The 19327-nt window shown below is 39.2% G+C and overlaps 1 protein-coding gene and 1 long non-coding RNA gene across 4 annotated transcripts; both read left to right on the top strand.

Annotated features, from left to right (window-relative positions):
* The first annotated feature begins 433 nt into the window (after window positions 1-433).
* Window positions 434-8872, top strand: alg14 (ALG14 UDP-N-acetylglucosaminyltransferase subunit). Of its 2 annotated transcripts, XM_015025589.1 has the most exons (5): window positions 434-642; window positions 868-1019; window positions 6311-6433; window positions 6764-6798; window positions 8487-8570. In XM_015025589.1, exons 1-5 carry the CDS (start codon window positions 501-503, stop codon window positions 8527-8529), a joined length of 495 nt encoding a protein of 164 aa, XP_014881075.1. In that variant the 5' UTR covers window positions 434-500; the 3' UTR covers window positions 8530-8570. The 2 variants fall into 2 exon arrangements, with proteins under 2 accessions (XP_014881075.1, XP_014881074.1); XM_015025588.1 differs by lacking the exon at window positions 6764-6798 and having other exon boundaries at window positions 440-642; window positions 8487-8872.
* A 2991-nt stretch (window positions 8873-11863) lies between these two features.
* LOC106942331 (uncharacterized) lies at window positions 11864-18969 on the top strand. 2 transcript variants are annotated; one of them, XR_001423605.1, is made up of 2 exons: window positions 11864-13833; window positions 16499-18969. It is a non-coding gene; the product is annotated as an uncharacterized LOC106942331 (long non-coding RNA). The 2 variants fall into 2 exon arrangements; XR_001423606.1 differs by having other exon boundaries at window positions 13911-18969.
* Window positions 18970-19327: the final 358 nt, after the last annotated feature.

Genomic DNA, 19327 nt, shown 5'->3' with positions numbered 1-19327 from the left:
GTATATATATAGATATATATATATGGATATATATATCTATATATATATATATATCTATATATATACACACACACACACAGATAGAACACCTGTTCTGCTCCAGACTCAAGTCTTGGACTATTAGCAACATATTCACTGTCTTGCAGCCACATGGGAAACATGATGATGAGGACAACAGTGGGCACATCCATTGGATAAGAGAGACAAGTCAGCTAAAAGAAAAAGAAAATATGGATCTTGAAACAGCCTCTTTCAAAATAAATGTTCATTTTTGAAGAGTTTAAAAAGGAGCAGAAGCACTCAGTGTTCCAGCTGGATGGAGGAATGTGTGGAACAGTTAACATATTAACTAAAAGATAGAGATTTATGAGTCCGAGAAAGGCAGATTTTATTAAGTTGTCACTGAAGCAAACCACAGGGGGCGCAATGCAACAAAATTAACATCATTCCGGAGAAGAAGTAATGTCTTTTGGTTTAAAACAGCCTCCGTAGTTGCTGTGATGTTGCTTTTTGGAGTTGTGTTCTCTCTGTTCCTGACAGCTTTATTATTTCTTCTTCGGGTTTATTTTGTCTTAAATTCGGGATCTAATCATCCGCCCAAAACCAGAAGTCATGTTGCGGTTCTGGTCGTTGCAGGATCAGGTAAGATTGGAGACAGAGTCGCACTGCAGTCAGACAGTTGGTCAGGTACACAGCTGTAAGAGCCTCTTCTGGCTCACACCACCATGTCTAACCAGATCAGGCCAGCTGTCCTGTGTTCACTTTAGTGACGGATCATCAGTAAAAAGAAACTGGTGATCAAGTCTCCCTGGGTGATACAGCTACATGTTGATTTAGCTTCTGTTTGTTTGCTCTACGTGTTTCTAGGTGGTCACACCACAGAGATCATGCGGCTGATGGAGAGCCTCTCTGCTGCCTATACACCTCGACACTACGTGATCGCTGACACTGACAAGATGAGTGAGGAGAAAATTGTCGCCTTTGAAAGTTCTAAACCTCAGTCACACGCTGACGTCCAGGTACAGGCATTGATGTGTCGACTTTACCGCGGTAGCAAGTAGATCAGTTAGAATTACCTGAATGATTTATGTACGGTACTAAATGCCACAATAATGAGAGAGAGAGTATGTCAAGGATTTTTTTAATGACTTCAAAATCATGGGTTTACGTACAGAATGATTACTATTTCTGTAAACAATGAGCGAAAAGCCAGATAATGACGTCATGGGTTTGCAAACTTTTGATTGACTGACAGAGTTAATTGGTGGATGATCTGGAAAACCCTGCTTTCTGTGACATAATGCTTTCATCGTTTCATATGCTCGGAAATTAGTCAAAATATCAGGAGATAACTGTGGAGCTTCACCGGTCTAGTTCAGCCTGGAGAACAATTTCCACATGCTTAAAACACACTACCTTCATCTGCTCAAACAGTTATGCAAGTATAGACATGATGGGAATGTCCAAACATCATAATGCTCAGGAATTTGACGGGTTCTGGTCCAAAATGTGCACATTATATATAACTTAGTATTTTCAAACAGTTTCAGACAGTCTTCATGATGGGATTGTTGAACAATCTGGTGGCCAGTAGGGACAACTATTTCTGAGTCTGGCTGTTCTGCAGTGGATGCTACAGACTCTCCTGCCAGACGGCAACTGGATGAACAGACCATGGAGAGGATGGGTGGAATCAGAGAGGATCTGGTTTGCTCTGGCTAAGCAGCATCTGTGTGCAATGTTCTGGATGGGGGGAGTGGAGTTCCAATGAACCTTTCCGCTGTCTTTACCTCTCTTTGCAGAGACTTCCAGTCTGAGGCCTTGCAGCTTTCAGACCAGATGGAGGTACTGCTGGTCAGCAGGCTCTCAGTGGTGCCTCTGTAGAAGGTGGAGAGGATGGGAGGGGGGAGCGAAGCTCTTCTTATTCGTCTCAGAAAGTACAGGCGCTGCTGTGCCTTTTTCACCAGTGAAGTGATATGAGGTGTCCAGCTAAGGTTGTTTGTAATGTGAACCCCCAGGAACTTAGTGCTGCTGACAATTTCCACTGCTTTAGGTCTCCACTACTTAAGGTGGAATACATACATTTCTCTTAGAACTCAAAAGTTATATTTTGATCTCATTTGACCACATAACTTTCTCCCATGACTCCCCTGGATCATCCTAATGGTCATGGGTAAACTTAAGACGGGCTTAGATGTGTGCTGATTTAAGCAGGGGAACCTTTCGTGCCATGCATGATTTTAAACCACGGCTTAGCTAAATATTAGTGTATTACCCACAGTAAGCTTGGAAGCAGCACAAAACTGCCAGGACTCAGCCGGATTAGTATGATGGTAAGGAAGCAAAGCAAATAACCAAAAAATAAGTTAAGTCTTCAGGCTAGCGGTGTAAGACGCTGGGTTCTGCTCTCGCTGTTGAACTGCAGTGACGCACTACTGAGATTTAATATTTCAGACGTAGCGCTGTTTCCACCCCACCAGACATTGAACCAGTGTTACATTGAACACCCACTTAAAGCTGCAGCATGTAACTTAGAAATACGTTTTTACATATGAATTAAAACTTTTGCTTTGTCCTAACGTACAGTCTTACTGTTTAATAGTAACGCTCAAAGAACATTTGACTGAACGTTCTTTGAGCGTTCAGTCAAAATGCTTGTTGCATTGTGCCTGCAAGTATTTTGAATGTGTTTGTCTATATTAGGTGATTTTGTGGTTTTGTTTCGCCAGATTACATAGTAGCATTTATACCTAAAGCAAAAATTGAACAGCCAATCCATGTGATCAGTATCAGTGATTGACAGTGATCGGCCCTCGGAATTGTCAGCAAAAACCTTGATTGGAGCATTCCTAAGCAGGGCTGACTGTTTTTGCCAATATTTATTCTTTGCTCTTTTGTTATGATGTGTAGCCAGAGCAACAGGGTGGTTTACAACAGGGAGCAGCTGCTTTACATGGTGTAAAATCAAGAAAACTATGGGCAACCCTGACCACCCTTTTTATGAAACTGCCTTAAAAAAATCAGTGGAAGGCTTTTTCAAATTGTTGTAATACAGACTGTTGTTGCTACAGGACATCCTTCCTCTCAGTCAGTCAATCAAATTTTATTTGCATAGCACATTTCAGCAGCAAGGCATTTCAAACTGCTTTACATCATAAACACAAAAACACAAAGTCATGTAACATAGAATCAACAATCAAAACATAACATTAAGTCAAGTGCCATCATTAAATTCTTAATTAATTATGTTTCAAATACAACTCTAAACAGGTGGGTTTTAGTAGAGATTTAAAGGAAGTCAGTGTTTCAGCTGTTTTACAGTTTTCTGGAAGTTTGTTCCAGATTTGTGGTGCATAGAAGCCGAATGCTGCTTCTCCTCATTTGGTTCTGGTTCTGGGGATGCAGAGCAGAACCAGAACCAGAACCTGAGGGGTCTGGAAGGTTGATACAACAACAGCAGATCTTTAATGTATTGTGGTGCTAAACCGTTCAGTGATTTATAAACTAACAGTATTTTAAAGTCTATTCTCTGAGCTACAGGGAGCCAGTATAGGGACTTTAAAACTGGTGTTATGTGCTCCATCTTCCTGGTTTTAGTGAGAACATCAGCAGCAGCTTCTGGATCAGCTGCAGCTGGAGGATTGACTTGTTAGTCAGACCTGTGAAGAGGCTGTTGCAGTAATTAATGTGGCTGAAGATAAATGCATGGATGAGTTTCTCTAGATCTCACTGAGACATCAGTCCTCTAATCCTGGAGATGTTCTTCAGGTGATAGAAGAACATCTCTGAAGAAGATGTTCAGAGGTCTTCTGACCTTCAGGTCAGAAGACCTCTGACCTGAAGGTTCAGGTCAGAGGCCATCACTACTCCCAGGCTTCGGGCTTATCGCTGGTTTTAGTTGTAATAACTGAAGCTGAGCATTGATTCTAGTTCGCTCCTCTTTAGGTCCAAAGATAATAACTTCAGTTTTGTTTCTGGTCAGCTGGAGAAAGTTTTGGCACATCCACATATTTATCTGTTCTAAGCATCTATTCGGTGATTGGATGGGGTCAAAGGTCACGTGGTGACATAATGTAGAGCTGTGTATCATCTGCATAGTTATGGTAGCTGATCTTATTTCCTGTTATAACCTGAGCCAGTGTCCTCAGCTATGACCATCTACAATAACTCTTTCATTAAATGAGTTGTAACAATATTTAATTTTCCTCTGGGATTAAAAAGTAGTTTTGAATTGAAATTGAATTTAATAAATTACATTATGAGGAAAGAACAATATATAAAAATATTGAAGCAACATCTACATCTCATAAAGACATGAGGCAGGAGTTCAAGCTCTGGACTATCGGAGTCTGCCAGATGGACAATGACCCTCAGCAGGCAGCCAGAGTATAAAGTGGCTCAAGAACAAGTCAGTGTTTTCATCTCAGTCCTATGGAAAATGTGGGCAACTCTGGAAAGGTATGTGAGATTGAGGCACCTACAAACCTGACTGAGTTATGCCAGTTCCATCAGGATGAATGGGCCAGAACAACAGCGAACTATTGTGAAAAACTTGTGGAAGGAAACCCAAAGGTTTCACCCAAACCATCCAGTTCAATATACATAAACATCAATAAATAAATATTTGACATACTCCTCCTCTCATTATTGTGGCATTTAGAAAATGAAAATAACTTTGTTCATTCTGACTTAAAACAAGAGATTTGGTCTGATTTAACTTCAGACAGTGAGAAAAAATGGTATCTTTTAATTTGTTGTATGTAAGGTTATGGTTTCAAATTAGTCCTGCCCCAAACCTCTATTAGCAGCACAGCTAATTGATGTCCATCGTACCTGGAAATGTGTCCTTAAGAGATGCCTTTATCCATGATAAAAATAATCATTTACTTATGTGGTCAATAAAGTTTCCTAAACTTCAAATATCCTCCTGGTTCCTGAAAAGACCATATTAGCTAATCATAAATTGAAACATGGATGGCTGAATTAAATTGTTATCATGAATCACCACTCCAAATAAAGGACAGGGCTGGAGAGCAATGGGAGGAGCCAAATATGGCCCAGAATGCACCAAGAGAACTAAAAATGGTGTTGTTGAACTCCACAGAACAGTTATGTCAGTGTCCCACTGATCTGACACATGTTACTGCTGTCCATTTACAGAAAGACAAATAATGGACAAGTTTGAAGAGAGTCACTTGCCTCTGACTGGTCTGTATCAGCCCAGGCATGCCTGATGAGGCAGGTGGAGGTCACCAGACATGAGCAAATGAATAAGCATGGAAATCAATGTTGAGATGATGGATTGCAGGTCAATAAAGCATAAAAGTATGGAGGTCACACATAAGATGAGGATGAAAAAAGACCATCAAACATCATTTCTTATCTGGGAAATGTGATAATTTGCTTCAAAGAGTTGGGAAGGATACAACAAGTGTTTTAACTCTGGCTTAAAAGGAATATCTCCAAAAGCAACACATTGGGCCCTGATCAAAGTCCCTGACAACTATGAGTCTGGAAGCAGGGCTGCAGCATGAGCTTATCACGTCCTTTTCTCACTCTCTCATATGTGCTTTCATCACTCTGTGACTTTTAGCATTTTGGGGAATGTCATTTGTGTTCTGCCATGAGACTCCAACTGGTGTATTGGCATGAAAAATTTATGTTCCTAACAATTTGAACACATTAGCCAACAATTATAGCACTAAATAATTCTTTGGAACATGAGCACACTGATTTTACTATGATATATTTTGCAGCTCCAGGGTTTTAAAACTATTTTCTGGAAGGTGTGCATCCTGTTACATCTGTTGTAAAATTAATACAGCATTTCAGAAAAACAATGTCCTACCTAGAGTCTATCATGGTGGTCATAGTGTGGTGGTATACGGTTGTTCAGAACCTGAATGACTTGTTGATGGAAACATGATCTCTGCTCTATAGCAGATAATGTCCAACCATCAATTTCTATTGCAGGACAGTGATCTGGAGCACACTTGGAAGTCCATCGCTGATTGGTTCAGAAAACAAAATAAAAAGTTGGGATTCCCCTAGTTAATGTCTGAATTTATGGATTAAAATGTTGTTGCATGATCTTCAACAGGACATTCATGCTGAAAATCTTCCAATGTGGCTGAATGAAAATTCTGCAAAGAGTAGGCGTCACTCCTCCACAATGATAAAAATTACTCATTGCCTGTTATCTCAAACACTTCTTGTTGCCAAGCATGAAGCAAGAAGTTGTCAAGTTTAGGGAGTAATTATTTACTCAGATCCAAAAGAAGAAAATCCTCACTATGTTTTAACTGTTTAGTTCACCATCAATCGGATCCCACGGAGCCGAGAGGTGGCCCAGTCATGGAGTTCCTCTGTTGTTAGTACCCTGAAGGCTCTGAGATACTCCCTCCCTTTGGTGTTCAGACTCCAACCTGATGTGGTGAGTGACCCAAAACCTTAACAGAAACATGTCTTTTGATTCTCTCTGCACTTCATATTATTGATTTGTTTTCAGATGGTTCACAACAGCAGAAAACAATAGTTTTTTGGTTTTTTTTCTGTTGATGAAGTTAAGACTAGAGTTAAACCAATGTGAATAAAAGCTCCAGAGACTTGTCTGCCAAGAGCACAGAGTTCAGTTGGTTTGGTAGACAACATGAGTGTGAACCACAAGGTTCTAATTTTGTTTTTGACCTGCTCTATGGCAACGCCTTTTGTCCAGCTGGATATTTCCAGACCTCTGGCAGCTAACATCTTTCCATATCTTTAGCTGCTGGAAGTAGGAACCACCTGCTTGACTCTAAGGCAGTCTTTCTCAAACTGTAATCCCAGGCGTGAGGTACTGCATGTAAACAACTGGTTATTTGCCATGATGTGAACACAAAGACACTAATGTTAGCTTACCAAAGAATTGTGTTTAAAAATAATAATGGATAAAAGGCTTAACACCAAGTCACTAAAAAAAGCCTGAAGATAACTGAAGGGGCTTGAGTCCCTACCCCTTTTATCCTTGATGCCCCTAGTGGCCTTTGAGTTTTTTTTTTTTTTTCTTCAATTTTTACATTTTTCTTTAATATGTATGTCAGGAGGCCTGTTTGTGCCCCTCAACAATAATATTTAGCTAATTATCATAAATTAACGAAATAAGCTAGTATGGCTGCCCTCAGTCCATGATTTAACGGATTCTCAGTTTCTCTGTCTCCATGTTGTTCAGACTCCAGGTCCGTGGTAAGGAGGAGGGGGCTGGATCTGCGCCCTATAGACTATCAAATTATGGGCAATAAAATATTTTTTCCAACACTTCTTTGTGAATAAAAACCGATGTTGAAGTTAGAAAAACTCTATTTATTTTTCATAATTGTCCTCGCAATAGCGGGACAGAACCCTCCTCAACTCCAATCACAAAAATAGCTCAGCTGCAGAGAAAACTTCTGACTTTAACTATATCAGGCTGCCCAGTGCTGGACTAAATGCAGCCTGACTCGGTCCCATCAACAGATATAAGGAATGTCTGTCTTTATATCAAACATCCTCAGTGTATTATAAGCCTGGTGGGCCACCAGGCTTTCCTTGAGCCCCCACCAGGCTAAGCATTGCTTATTTATTTAAGTTTTATTGAATGTTTGCATTTTCAAGACTTTATAGTCAGTATTCAAGCATTAATCTTCTAATAACAAATAATTATCAATTGATATTCTCAAATTTCCTGTTGAGTTAAAAAATGTTTCCAACTTTAAAGATTTTTTAACTGGAAAACTCGGTGGGCCGCTGAATGAATGACTGCCCTAGTGTCCCAACCACCGGGCTTAGTAAGTTTTCTGGTGGAAATCCAGCATTCTGATATAAAGAAACGGCACTGTGACCGTCACCACGACGCACCTCAGAGCCCCGGTACCACCAGCTCACTGTTCGCTCTCTGCTTCACCTTAACCGAACCTTACTACCAGGCGGTTTGCACTGCTGCTGATGGGATCTGGGCTGGAGGTGAGCGGCTGTGAATAGAAGTTACTGCAGAACCTCAACTGCTAAAGAAAGACTCGGCTCATAACATTTGGAGCTCATAAAATATCACATAAATATCAGCAAAAATACTGTACCAATAATTTGAACCACAGATTCCACAATTAAATATATCAAAATGTCCTAAAAGCAGGGGTGAACTGGTATATAGGGTTACCGGGGGATTCCAGTTAGATTCCAGCATAGAGATGTGCAGCTCAGCGGCTCTTCATGCAGGGCCGGCCCAATGTAATATGGGGCCTTAGACAGAGTCATCTCTCTTTCAACTTTGTGTTCATAGCATGAGAAGAATTTGTCTAAATGTGGCCTTCAACTTTGAATACAAGTGTGTTTACAACATCCACTTCTCTGATTAAAGCCAACATGACCCATTTACTGCCATCCTGAAGAGACAAACATGTTTTGATCTTTGTCAGTGTAATATCCTGAAAATGTGCTCAGCCCTTTCTCTTTGTGTCTGTGTGTTTTCACAGGTGCTGTGTAATGGTCCAGGGACGTGCCTTCCTCTATGTATAACTGGACTTTTCCTCAGAATTCTGGGAATAAAGAAAGTCGGGATAGTGTATGTTGAAAGCATTTGCCGAGTGCAGACACTGTCTTTAACCGGCAGGATCCTGTACCTGGTATCTGACTATTTTTTTGTACAATGGTCATCTCTGAGGGACAAATACCCCAAAGCCATTTTTCTGGGAAGAATAGTTTGATGGGTGATAAACATGGATGGTAAGTTGGAAAGAAAGGACTGAATGTCTGCTGTTCCACATATGTATTTTTCATACTTGCTGTTTTCAGATGTATACATAATTAAAGTTGAAATATGAAGGAGGTCCACCTCCTGATTAAACCTGTCTGCAGATCCTGAATGTGGTATCCTTAAAATTGATCCCGCCATGCTAAGAAACCTTGGTGAAAAATAAATATACTAAGTATATTAAATTTTAGTATACTTAAGCATACTTTAAGTCAGACTAATCATGAGTATACTTTGAGTTCACTTAGGATTAGTTAACTTAAAGTTTGTTATTTTGGAACAACACATTTTGTTACTTGGTGTATTTTAATAGTATTTAAAGTTTTTTGCTCTCTCTAAACCACCTCAGCTTCTGTCCAAACTTGAAAAAGCTTCCTTCCCTCAAAGAAAGGCAGGAAGCACTCATCTCAGTGACATCTTTTATTTATCTTTTCTTTTTGTCTTTGGATTATTTCAGTTGACAGTGTAAGACCACCATGACTTCACAGTCAGAGATGTCACAGAGCAACAAATGAAACAAAATCAATTACAGATCACAATGAACTAATTAACTAGTTTTTCAGGTAATGTTAATCTACTTTTAAGTTAACAGTGAATGAACAAACAAACTACATTCCAAACACATAAAACCCATTTCATCAACAAGGCTAATTTGGTCTTCTGAATGCAGATTAAATGATCTAAACTGTGCATAATGTCCAGTCCCTACCAGTGGTGTCTTTGTGGAAGGGTTAAGTTAACTGCTCTTCTTTCCCAGAACCCCTTACACATTCGACCCATTTCAAAAGGTAGTAGAAGAGCCTCCAGGACATTGTGATGAAATGTTCTGCTAGAACTACCTTACCTTACCCTAAACCTAAGTACAAGTGTGACTGAGTGATACAATAGAAGCAAAGAGAACAGAAGCACAAGTCCAGACAGGAAGCAAGTCTGTGATCCTCCAGTGGATCTAATAATCTTAGGAATACAATACCTCATCATCACCCTCTAACTTGATTTGTATTTAAAGCATTTAATGTATTTGGGCTGAAACGGTGTCCTTGGGAATATTGTTGGGTGCTAGAAAAGACCCAAAATTTACTTGTTTCTTTGGTTTATTTGATGATCTCATCAGATTTGAAAGACTAGTAAAGCAAGTTCATGCCATCGTCTAAACCAGTGGTGCCCAAAGTGGGTCCTGGAGGGCCGCCCGCTCTCACATTAGTTTTCTCCCAGGTCTTACGTTATGTCCCCCGGTTTTATTGCATTACTCTGTTTGCCCCCCCGTCTTTTGTTTCACGTCTCTTGTCTCTCAAACTGATAAGTATAGAAATGTAGTCGTCCATGTTGATGATGGAAGAGAGGAGAAACAATAAATATGTGGCTGCACTTGACTTACTTGACGTATTTACTGTATGGCTAGCTTACAGGTCTGTTTCTTACTCTACAGACATGGAGTCACAAGACCAATAACTGGGATGAGGCAAGAAAATGGCCTGCCTCACCTCGAATCTGTTCTCTGCTGTTTCTGATCGCTCCTCCACACACGAATCACGTTACACACACAGTTGGTGACAAAAAACACTGTACATTATATACATAAGCTAAATTATGAAAAATCAGTCCATATATTAAATGTTTTTTAACCATTTCATAGGTGAGGTACAGACAGGAGGAGCATGCTCTCATCGAGTGGCGCAATCCAAGGTGAGGCTCGGCTTCCTGCTGCCTCACCAGCTTCGCTTCCAACCATTTGAATGTGAAAATGCGAAAATTCAGCGATTTTGAAGAAAAAAAAATAATCAAAATTGGTTTAGCTAAATGAAAAATAAATACTTTATAGTGCAAACCACAGGGTGAAAGTAGCAATATAAATTATCATTCTGCCTCACCTGCCTCACCTGCCTCCCCAGACCTGCTTCACTGGGACATTTTTGAATGAATTTAATCATGAACCTATTTGGAAATGTTTGTGGTTTATGAAAAATTGAACCAGTTATTTGATGGAAGTTTATCCTGTAAATGTTGCTGGGTTTCAGATGACGTAGCACTGGGTTTTAAATGACCAGCAAGCAAGTTTTGTTTTATGATTATTACAAATAAGATAAATATTGATATAGGAACAATTCCCCATATGTGGGCAGCCTTTAGAAAGGGAAGCAGAATTTAAATATCTAGGACTATAGTTGGATAGTTCTTATACATGGAAAACATAGATAATTTAGAAACTAAATGTAAGAAAGTTATAAATCTACTAAAGGCTCTGGCTGGAAATAACTAGGTTGCAGATAGACAGTCATTGTTAAACATATATAGGGCTCTCATGAGATCAACAATAGATTATGGTAGTTTTATATATAGAGCAGCAGCTAAAACAACACTACTAAAGATAGATAGGTTACAGAGTAGGGCTTTATGTATGTGGAGCAGTGAAAACAACAACTATTAATGCCCTTTTAATAGAGACTGGAGAGACTCCACTGGAAATGAGAAGAATAAAATTAGCTCTAGTATACTGGATGAAAATTAAAAGTAGTAAGGAAGAAAATGTAACTTCAACAATTTTACAAAACTGTTGGGAATATTCAAAGTTCCAGAGTAATGGACTTGGATGGATTATAGACAAATTGACTAAACTGTATGGAGGATAAGAAAATAGGGCAGTTTAATCTGGTTGGTGTTATTCCTCCATGGCTATTTCCTGAGGTAAATGTAGACATGAGACTTCTTAAAATGAAAAATGATTGGAATCTAAATGAAATAGGAAAACAAAGAGCAATGTATGTTTAAGAAACTCATATTATAATTACTGGGCTGCATAGAGGCACAGGTAGCACTGTTGCCTTGCAGCAAGAAGGTTCTGGGTTTGATTCCCTACCTGGGGTCTTTCTGCATGGAGTTTGCATGTTCTCCCTGTGCATGGTGGGTTCTCTCTGGGTACTCTGGCTTCCTCCCATAGTCCAAAAACATGACTGTCAGGTTAATTGGTCTCTCTAAATTGTCCTGAGGTGTGAGTGTGTGTGTGTATGGTTGTGTGTCCTGTCTGTCTCTCTGTTGCCCTGCGACAGACTGGTGACCTGTCCAGGGTGACCCCGCCTCTCGCTCGGAATGTTAGCTTAAGATAGGCACCAGCACCTCCCAGTCCTACTAAGGGACAAGGGTGTATAGAAAATGGATGGATGGATGGATATTATAATTACCTTATAACATGTTCAGATGGTTCTTAGAATTTAGAAGGGTATGTGGGAATAGGAATATATATACCAGAGTTTAAAATATACATTTCCAAAAGATTACCAGATAAACTATCTGTTTTTACAGCAGAAATGATGGCAGTTATATTAAATTTACAGTGGATAGAGGAGGTTCGACCAGACAGGGTGGTGGTATGCACAGATTCTAAAGCAGTTTTAAAAAGTATTCAGGGAGAATGAAATAATAGGAAAGATTTAGTATTAGAAACTCAGCACAGTTTATTTAAATTACACAGGGGTGGCACTGATATTTGGTTCTGCTGGGTACCAACACATGAAGGTGTAAAAGGCAATGAAAAGGCAGACAAATGAGCAAAAAGGGTTTTAGAGGGGGCAATTATAATTTCAATTCCTTTTGGGAAATGAGAAGGGAAATCACTTAATAAGAATAAAGAAATAGAAAAATGGCAAACAGGTGGAATGAACATAAGAAAGGAAGATTATATAAAGTACAAAAGTCAGTATTAATTAGGAATATTACTGAGAGAAACAGAAGGGAAGAAATAATAATGATCAGAGTAAGAGTAGGTCATACCTATTTAAATGACATTTTATATTTAGAAGGGAGGAAAAATAATGATGAATGTGAAGGATGAGGAGAGAAATAAAATGCAGAACACGCATTGTTGAATTATAAATCTGAAGCTGAAAGGGAGAAATTCAGAAGAATGTTTGGAAGGACTGGTCAAGAATGGAGTCTTAAAGGAATATTGGGAAATGAAGGAAATATAGGGGATTTTTACAGATTAAAAAATTATTTAGCTTCAGAATACAAATTTAAAAAATAGAATTTAATAGATATAAAGTGGTGTTGCTACACAGTCATATACAGTAGGTGGCGGTATGCACCTTAAAGTTGCTTGCGATCCACCATAATGGAAAAGAAGAAGACATAGCACTGACGTCACCCAATGCAGATGGAGGGCAAGAAGTAAATGCAGCCCATTTACTGCTGTTGATCCAGCAACAAAAAGCTTAAAGTTTGTGTTATGTACAGTTGTTCCAAACGTTCTAATATATATTAAAAAAATAAATGTTATTTTTGTGTTTCAAGAGTAGTTGGTCACAAGGGAGTTAATTTTAAAAACTTACTGAAAAAAGAGGAGATAAGTGCAACAAACTACGGCTAAAAACAGGAGGTGCGGAAACTAACAATGCCAGAGTTTTCAGTGACCACATTCTAACGGGTAACCTTCGCATCGCTGAAATCGTATTTTGAGGTAATTTATTGGACAGTTACTCAGAAAGACAAGCATTCATATGTAAGGTAAGATATATTATTTTTACACGCTAGCTTGGTAGTCCCCAGAGTGCTAACGTTGTTAGCGGCTAACTCAGTGCCACAGCTTGTCATATCCACTGAACTGAGTGCTGTGAGTGTGTACGTCTCCTACCTTCTCTCCTGCAGGGTGTGTCAGACAGGCGTAGCCAGCTGCAGCTCATCATCTTATCAGGAGGAGCAGTTAAATAGGAGCTGGTTTCTGGTGGCAGATGCCAGATGGTCCTACGTATCTAGTGGTACCTGAGCTTCCTGGTAACAGATACTAGTGAGTCCCAGTCTCGTTTCTAACTTCGTACTTGTCCATTTTTCTATCCTCTGAGTTCTCGTTCATGGTCCGAGTCGAACTTTCGCTGGTTCTGTTTCCCTCCCGGTGGCATCCCCATCAGCTGCATGCTGATAGCTGCTTCCTGTCTCCTGCCTGGCTCCTTCTTATCTGCCCACCTTCGCTTCTGGATCGCTCCCTGATCAACCCGCTCGCTTGCCTGCCTGTCCACCCTCCAATGGTCTCGGTGGATATCCCTTTTCCCCCCAGGATCACCTCATCTCCACCAACAGTAAGATCAGCCTCTTCTCTGTTGCACATTGATCTCCCATTCAGATGACGTATCAGTAACTCACCTTTTCCCACAAGAGCGAATCCCTGACCAGTCCTCACCTCCTGCCTGTTGCCATCCGTTCACCTGTCTGTCCCGGCTGCTGTTCAAAATAAACTTTAGACTTACCTTTTACTGTGTTGTGTTTGCAATTGTCCTGCACCAGAGTCAGGTAACCAAACATGTCACAGCTAGCTCAATGCTATAAAATTGTTAATGATTTTATTATATTGGGGTCTCTCTATTCTAGCAGGCCATCTATCTAGTCACTCATTTGGGATTAAATTCCAATCTTCTATTAGTAAAAATTTTGTAGCGTATCGACTTTTTAAATCCGCAATGACATTGGACAGGTGATTTAACATAAACAGGTTCTGGTTATCATTGTACTCGTATACATTAATCAATATAACAAAAACATCTTTAATTTTTACCATGCCTGTCAACCGGTGACCCTCTGTCAGTCCGGTGGGTCAGGACGTCTCCAGGGAAGTTGTTAAAGCAGATCGCCACGCCTGGGGATCTCGGGGAGCCGTGGCTGAACAGGATCTGGTCGCCTTGTTGGTTTGACCAGAATGAAGAGTCTGTTTCTGTGGAATGAGTCTCCTGTAAAAATAAACAATTTGATTTTTGCCCCTTGAAAAATAAAAATAAAGTTTTTCTTTTTGCCAAGTCTTTTAAGCCCCTAACATTTAATGAACCAAATTAAACTTTAACATTAAACGTGAACTGTAATTAAATTCAAACTACAAAAGATGAAAAGTGTGGATGAATGATCAACTAGCAAAGCACAGCCTTCAATGCAGCTACCAGACCATTTCTACCTTTTACACCTTTAAAGTCTTATTAAATCTACACCACTTTTGCTCCTAGTCATTTATGCTCCAAACTTCAATATAAGCATGAGGACCCCTTGAAGAAGGCCCGTTTTCCCCCTCTTCTTGTCTGCTCAATAAGAGGTCAGAGACGTCTTCTGTCTTCCAGATCTTCCTTCGAGATTATCTCAGCAAAACTGATGCCTTCAGTTTTACATGTTGCAGAGTTCTTGCTTCATCTCCACAGCTACTCTTTCACTCTTGTTTGAGCAAACATGATGATCTGTCTGGTTCGACGATCTTTCTTTCCCAGTCTGTGCACAACATCACAGCATCATCCACTGCCGCATCCAGATCTGGGGCAATCTTTAGTAGAGTTTTTATTATTGTCTCTCTGTTACTTTAATCTTTCCTCTCCTTGAGTCCTCTCAGTCAGAGACACCATTGCATCTTGTATCATTTTAAAAGCTTTTAAAAGTTGTTGCAAGCAAAATCCCGAATACAAAGGTGTTTTGTATCCGTTGTAAGCTTCTGAGAATCCATCATGAACTTTCGGTTGGAAATACACGTTACTTAGCCAGAAAGCTGGTTTTATACAGGAAACACAGCTTGTCAGTCCGCCATCTTGGTACCTCTCCTCATTTTGCTCTGTTTTGAACTGGAGAAATCCATTTCTGGACGTCCTTCTGAATTTTGTGCGTCATCCAGGTCACCTATCTGAAACCCAGCAATTACATTCCTGGCGGCACAGAGTCAGCCGTGTTCCCTCTTAACTGGAAGCTGTTTTTTATTTTTACCTCAGAGTGGCCAACTTTATATTATTCCTATCTTGAGTTGATGCAGTAGAGGCTTCTGCACTTCCCATATATGTGCCCTCTCACTTTTTTCTGCCTTTACAACTGTTTAATCGTTAACACATCGTAACATGTTTTTCCGAGATGCCTTTAAACGCAACATGAGCGCTCATGCTGGGTTTACATCTGCTGCTGGGCAGAGCTTCACAGATGTGCTAGAATCATGGCAGCAAACCAACAAAATGCAAAGAACTTTGCACAGTTTTTCCCCCCAAACTTATACCAAGTGAGTTGAGTAAAGCTGTTGGATGCAGGTAATGTTAGCTAAATGATGAGTAGCTAATGCCAACATATCACGTTAAGCTTAAGTACAGACTACTGATGTTATCTATGTTCATGTACTTGTTACATTCACTTGAGTAACTTTTTTGGGAAAAAAGGTACTTATAAAAGTAGTTTTACTGAACAGTACTATTGTCGTTTTACTTGAGTAATATTATTAGTGCTATGTATTGCTACTTATTGTTTATTTTGTACTAATAAGCATGGTTATTTTATTTGAAAGGTTACATAAAAGTTTGTTTATGTATTTATATTAAAGTAAAACCTTGTCTTCCCTGTTCCCCCACAATATGCCGATTCAACCCCCTGCTAAACTCGTCTGGAGCCGGGGCTGATTGTAAATATTTTTTCCAACTACAATACAAATCACCTTTTTCTTTTCTCCGGTTTGTTAAATACAACCCTGATTCTTCCTGAGTTGTATTTTTATGTTTTCTGATAAACAGGCTTTTACTTTAAATATTGATTGCCTCATTTTAACATGAGTTAAAGTGTGTGTCCTTATTAATTTAACTGTCGGCATACAAGGGAACTGCACAGTTTCTGTGTTTGTCCTCAGACCTATAACCAATACACTATTTAATATTTCAATGTGTTTCAAAACTTTTCAAATGTTTATTATCCTTCTAACAGGCCCAAACTGGTGACACCCTCACTCTTACTTTTGTTTTTCAGCTGCTGCTCAGCAGTTTGACTCCAAGCTGACAGACATGGACTACAGCAATACTGTCAAAAAGTGGCTTTGTTACACAACAGAACGAGAGGAAGGCCTCAAGTAACCAAAGTGTCGCCAATCAGAGTCAAACTTGGGTTACCCCAACGTGTCCTGTGTCCCTGGTTCGTTCAGTACAAGACTTAACCTCATGGACATTGTTATTCCATGGACAATGGAATGTTGTTCAAAAAAGAGTCAAATTTACTTACAGATCTATGCCTGTTTTCTTAAATAAAATGTAATATTATTGCCATGTTGTCATTTTTTAAGTTTGTGTAGACACATTTTTGGAAATATAGTGGTGTAAGATAATTTTGAACGACATAATAGCCTACCAACAAAATTGCATGTTTAACACCAGTGAAGAAACTTGTAATGGTATGTTATGATGTAGAACTATCAGACCAAAACATGTACATGAATCAATATTTGTTCCTTAACTTTGATTCAATATAAAAACACAAATGTGTAGATCCACATTCAGATGATGGTTGAATCAACATTGATATAGTGCCAGTTATGTTGAAACCCTAATGTTGATTCAACACCGACCACTTTCAATATCGTTTCACTGTCAGGCTTCAATGTGGATTCAGTGTTTCAGGGTTGATTCACTCATATTTTGCTATCTGGGATAGCAACTCCATAGCAACTGTCATGACAGTTAGAGTACCTACAAAGATGGCTGTCAACTGCAAAGTTCCTGAAAGTGTGATGTCACATGAGAACTATGTGTTGATCCCAAAAGGATCCCAAGATTCTTCAAAGAGTTACTGTACATGGTGATAACTGTGAGCAGGAAAGACCTGAAGCAGTATGGTGGAGGAGGAAAATTCAAACCATCTCTTCCATCTAGCATAATGGGCAATGTGAGGCATCAATGAGGATCATGATCTTTGAGTTGTCTTTAACATAATCGAGCCTGTTTTTAGCATGAAGGCTTCTTCTAATTCTCTGTAATATAGACCATTACAAGAGATCTTTCCTGTCAGCAGCCACCACCATCCACAATTTTTCTATGAAGAGTTTTGAATTAATACAAGCTACATTTAATTTCCCTCTGGGATAAATAAAGTATTTTTGAATTTGAATTGAATGTGAAGAAACCTCCCTGTTTTTCTGTGACAGTCTCATCAAAAGAATGCTCAGGGTTGTTCATAATGTTCTTAATTTTATGTAAAATCCTTCTTTGCACCAGTGATTCCACAGTCGTCCCCAGCACAGAACCAGCCTTCTTCATCAGTTTGTTGTTCAACAAGAAATGCAATTTAAAATTATTTGAGTCCGTGGTTCTGCTACTGCAGCCCCAACAGATGATGACAGAAGAGATGACACTTTCAAAAACACACTTCTAGAAGATGTTCAGCATTTTGCTGCAAACCTTGAAGGATCTAAGCTTCCTCAAGAAGTACAGCCTGCTCCGTCCTTCCATCTCAACAGGGATGGTTTCCCTGTTGAGTCTGCAGTCCAGTCTGTTTGACAGGAAGGCTGTAAGTCAAAGGAGGGTGGAATGTCTATTTGGCTGGAATCAAGATAGAAGAATGATGAGCTTGTTCCAGAAGTCATTCTGTTAAAGAAAGTGTTCGGCTCGTTTGCTTTGTCCAGACTTCCTCTTTTTGGTTGAAGCCTGTGAGCTTCTTCATCCCTGACTACGCATTTCTGATAATGTCGTTTTATAGCTTACTCTCCAGCTTCTTCCTATGCACCTCCTTTATGTCTCCAATTTTGACTTTGAGCTGCTTATGTATAATCCTCAATTACTCCCTGCATCTCACACTAAAGACTTTTTTTTCTTGTTTAGTAGCTCCTTCACAACTGGCAATCCAACATTTGTTATTAGGGAAGGTTCTCACTGTTCTGGTGGGGATGATTTTGTCCCCACAGAGGCTCATATTCAGTCATGACATTGATGTTCTCTTCATGTGGCTGATAAAGAGCAAATCAATCTGTAACCTCAAGAAACTGCATGACTTCTTCAGCTTTCTCTGTCTTTGTCTTTGATTACTCCAGAGGTCTGGCTTTGGAGACATGAATTCTTGACATTATATTCTATTCCAAATTATACAAAACCCATTTTTTAGAGGACTGTAATTCTTTATTCAGTTGTATTAAAATTTGATCCCACATATCATCAAAACTTGCAAAAAAACGTTGTGATGCTGAGCCTAAAATCAATTAACTTTATGCTGTGGTTAAGAGGGTGCCCTTAAATACATTTCCTGGTTCATGTGGCCTTACTGTTCATTTTCATAGTAATAAACTTTACTTGAAAAGGGTCACTGTCTAGCTCAAACATAAATACCACCATTTCATACTGAAATCAGATTATAGTATAAGATAATTTGCATAATTGGTTGCAGGTACAAACATATTACAACATTCTGAGTTTTGTGATCAATTTCAAATAAGTTGCACCCCTGCAAAATCTAAATTAATTTAAAGCCTTTCCTCATCAGCTTCAATCCATGGTTAGTCAGGATTTGATATATTCCAAGGTTTTCCCTGAGATATGGACACTCTGTATTCAAAATGTAGATTGTTGTGTTGTCAAATGTAATAACTGTGTAAGTAGCTGTTTATCCAAGTACTCTGCCAGTGGTGCACTAAAAAAGGGAACATAAAAATATTCAATATAAAGAGACTTTAATAAGGACCCTAATCCTTAATAAACAAAATGCAATTTAAAATTATAATCAACATTTATTCAGCTAATGACGTTCTGAAATGGATATGGATACATGTGAGTGATTCTATAATTGTAGACACATTTGATGTCCAGAGTCATTATT

The sequence above is a fragment of the Poecilia latipinna genome, unplaced genomic scaffold (genome assembly GCF_001443285.1).
Source record: "Poecilia latipinna isolate Pla-1442-1.1 unplaced genomic scaffold, P_latipinna-1.0 Scaffold4194, whole genome shotgun sequence".
NCBI lineage: Eukaryota > Metazoa > Chordata > Actinopteri > Cyprinodontiformes > Poeciliidae > Poecilia > Poecilia latipinna.
This window is presented reverse-complemented; position numbering and strand designations above follow the sequence as displayed.

Excerpts from the sequence above, each read along its gene's own strand:
- alg14 (XM_015025588.1), top strand. The coding sequence starts at position 501 with ATGTTGCTTTTTGGAGTTGTGTTCTCTCTGTTCCTGACAGCTTTATTA. Across the intron at positions 643-867 it reads TCTGGTCGTTGCAGGATCAG|GTGGTCACACCACAGAGATC; the intron begins GTAAGATTGGAG and ends ACGTGTTTCTAG. Across the intron at positions 1,020-6,310 it reads AGTCACACGCTGACGTCCAG|TTCACCATCAATCGGATCCC; the intron begins GTACAGGCATTG and ends TTAACTGTTTAG.